At 36.7% G+C, this 2,298-nt stretch overlaps 1 protein-coding gene across 1 annotated transcript; it reads right to left on the reverse strand.

Annotated features, from left to right (window-relative positions):
- Positions 1–853: 853 nt before the first annotated feature.
- On the reverse strand, positions 854–1,880 carry LOC132034216 (non-specific lipid-transfer protein-like). Its single transcript, XM_059424498.1, has 2 exons — positions 1,508–1,880; positions 854–1,115 (listed from the first exon to the last, which is right to left on the reverse strand). The coding sequence occupies exons 1-2, from the start codon at positions 1,837–1,839 to the stop codon at positions 1,106–1,108; spliced, it is 342 nt and encodes a 113-aa protein (XP_059280481.1). The 5' UTR covers positions 1,840–1,880; the 3' UTR covers positions 854–1,105.
- Between the last annotated feature and the right edge of the window lie 418 nt (positions 1,881–2,298).

The following is a 2,298-nucleotide window of genomic DNA, read 5'->3' on the forward strand; positions in this document are numbered from 1 at the left end:
CTTTTCAAAAGGAAACATAAATTAGACTTTGCATCCTCTCTAAACAAAGAAGATGCATCAGTTCCTTTCGCAAAACCAAATATTCCCTCAAACCCCAAATCATATTTTCAAAAAAAAATTAGGGTTCTAACTTTTGCCACCGTCCTGCTGGACCGCCGGCCAACACCCTGCCGACTAGTGACAAAATATGTACATTATTCTCTATCTCCTCTCTTCGTCCTCCGCTTTTTTCATTTGTTTGCCTACTCTAGTGTTTTAAGTGGTTAGTTGCTTTTTAAATATATATTGAATATTGAATATTGGTACTCGTTCGTTAGTTTGACGGTTATTATATATTAGTTTGAGATCATTGTCATATCTCAAATTTCCGAACTCACAAACCTTAAATCCTGGCTCCGCCTCTGGCTGATATAAGACATGTGCATAGGAAGAACCAATATTTGTAAAGAAGGTCTCCTTTGTTTTCTCCTCTATTGTTTGACTGATTTTTGCCCTTATAGGAGATACAGTTTTTGAGTTTCCTTTTGTACAGAAAACTTGAGAGGAGTTACGGATGTTAATCCTACTCCCGTGTTGATTCTCTTAGGAGGGACACGCCACCATACGACGGAATTTTTATAAAAAATACTTGCTATAGTGTATAGAAATTTACTGCAATTTACCCCCCAAAAAAAAATTGCTGCAAGACTTATTTGAAACTATTCTCATATGCATAATCTTAATTTGTTCAGATTTTGCCCTTATTATCTTAACGGTTCTACCCTTTCTCCTGTCGTCTCTATTATAGTTGAAGCTTAATTACTGGCAAAGGCAACTATAAGCGGATAAAAAGGAATTATATCAATTGCAGCAATTACCAGAAGTAGCAGGATATATTATAATCATTAGATTAAATGGAAACAATCTTTTGATCACACTTTGAAGCTAGATGGTGAACACACACACACCACTACTAAAACATAAAGACGACTGAACAACAGTAACTATAGAGTGCTGCGGAAGCTTAATCAGCTATCTACTCCAATAGCACTAGTCTTATTTATTCCATCTTGTATGCCCTATATTTTTTGCCTCCTGCTACCATGCATAAGTTACCGAACAATTCTTACTGCACCCTGCGACATTCATAAACAACCAAATAATTAAGAAAAGAGAAATTAAAAAATAAAAAGGAAAGAACAGACGTATAGTTTGACAGATTTGTGCAAATTGATGTAAACGTTCTTACATATATAGATTTAGTATAAGGTACTACTAATAAAGGATCAAGCTCAATTGACATAAGCGGTGGCGGCCTAGGCTGTTGGTCTAAGCATTTTGATTTATTACTTCCTCTACTATTAATTTCAATCTATGTTGACCATTTTCTTATTTCTATGTTCCATAAATAATGATATATTTTTATATTTAAGAAAAAAGGTAATTTTCAACTTTCATTGGCGAGGATCGTTAGGGTAGAGGGGGAGTAGCTAGAGAATTAAGATATAGGTTATTAGAAAGTACGTACGTGGAGCAGTCAATGGAAGGGCTAATCTTGTAGGGAAGGTTGACACCACATTTGCCAGGGAGACTAGCAGCAATGCCGAAGTTTATGCCGCTGATGCTTCCAGCAGCAGATTTAATACAGTTACAAGCCGCCTGGCGATCAGGAGTGGTGGTAGCTTGGCCGTTGAGGGTCTTAATCCCACTGCAACATGCTTCTGGAAGAGGACCGCCTTTCGTAACGTAGTTGATGCATGGTGTTAGGTTTGAAACGACCTGTCCACACGAAATAGCTGCTTCTGCATGGGCAGCTACTGCTGCCATGCATATGACCACCAACAATGCTACCTTCACCATGTTAAATATGTATTTGCTACAAAAGAGTGCTATGGACTAGTGTTTGGTTCTTGCAAATTCTACTTGGTGTGTCTGATAAAGGTTGTGAAAGAGCTCTTTATATAGAGGAGTTTGTAACTAAGTATTCGGATCTAGCCAGAACTAGGTGTAAGCTCATTAGCTAGGTATGGTTGGTAGTTGGGTACAATTGAATGCCGCTTTTTTCCGTACTGTTTCCTGACCTAATTGAATTTAGGTTGGTGTACGAAATATTACAAGCTAGCTTTTCTTGAGTTTCAGGAGTAATGTGTTCACAGTTTGAAGTTTCTATTATTCCTTGTTTTATTGTTGTTTCTTTTTCTTTTTTTTTCTTTACCCTTTTATCTTTGCCGTCCAATTTATTAAGCAACTAAAATTGAAATAAGTACTATTGATAAAACATGTATTATGGAAGGTTTTTGGCTTTTGCGAATTCTACTT

The sequence above is a fragment of the Lycium ferocissimum genome, chromosome 10, assembly GCF_029784015.1.
Source record: "Lycium ferocissimum isolate CSIRO_LF1 chromosome 10, AGI_CSIRO_Lferr_CH_V1, whole genome shotgun sequence".
Lineage (NCBI taxonomy): Eukaryota > Viridiplantae > Streptophyta > Magnoliopsida > Solanales > Solanaceae > Lycium > Lycium ferocissimum.

What these genes read in the sequence shown, in the direction of transcription:
- LOC132034216 (XM_059424498.1), bottom strand. Translation starts at nt 1,839, where the DNA reads ATGGTGAAGGTAGCATTGTTGGTGGTCATATGCATGGCAGCAGTAGCT.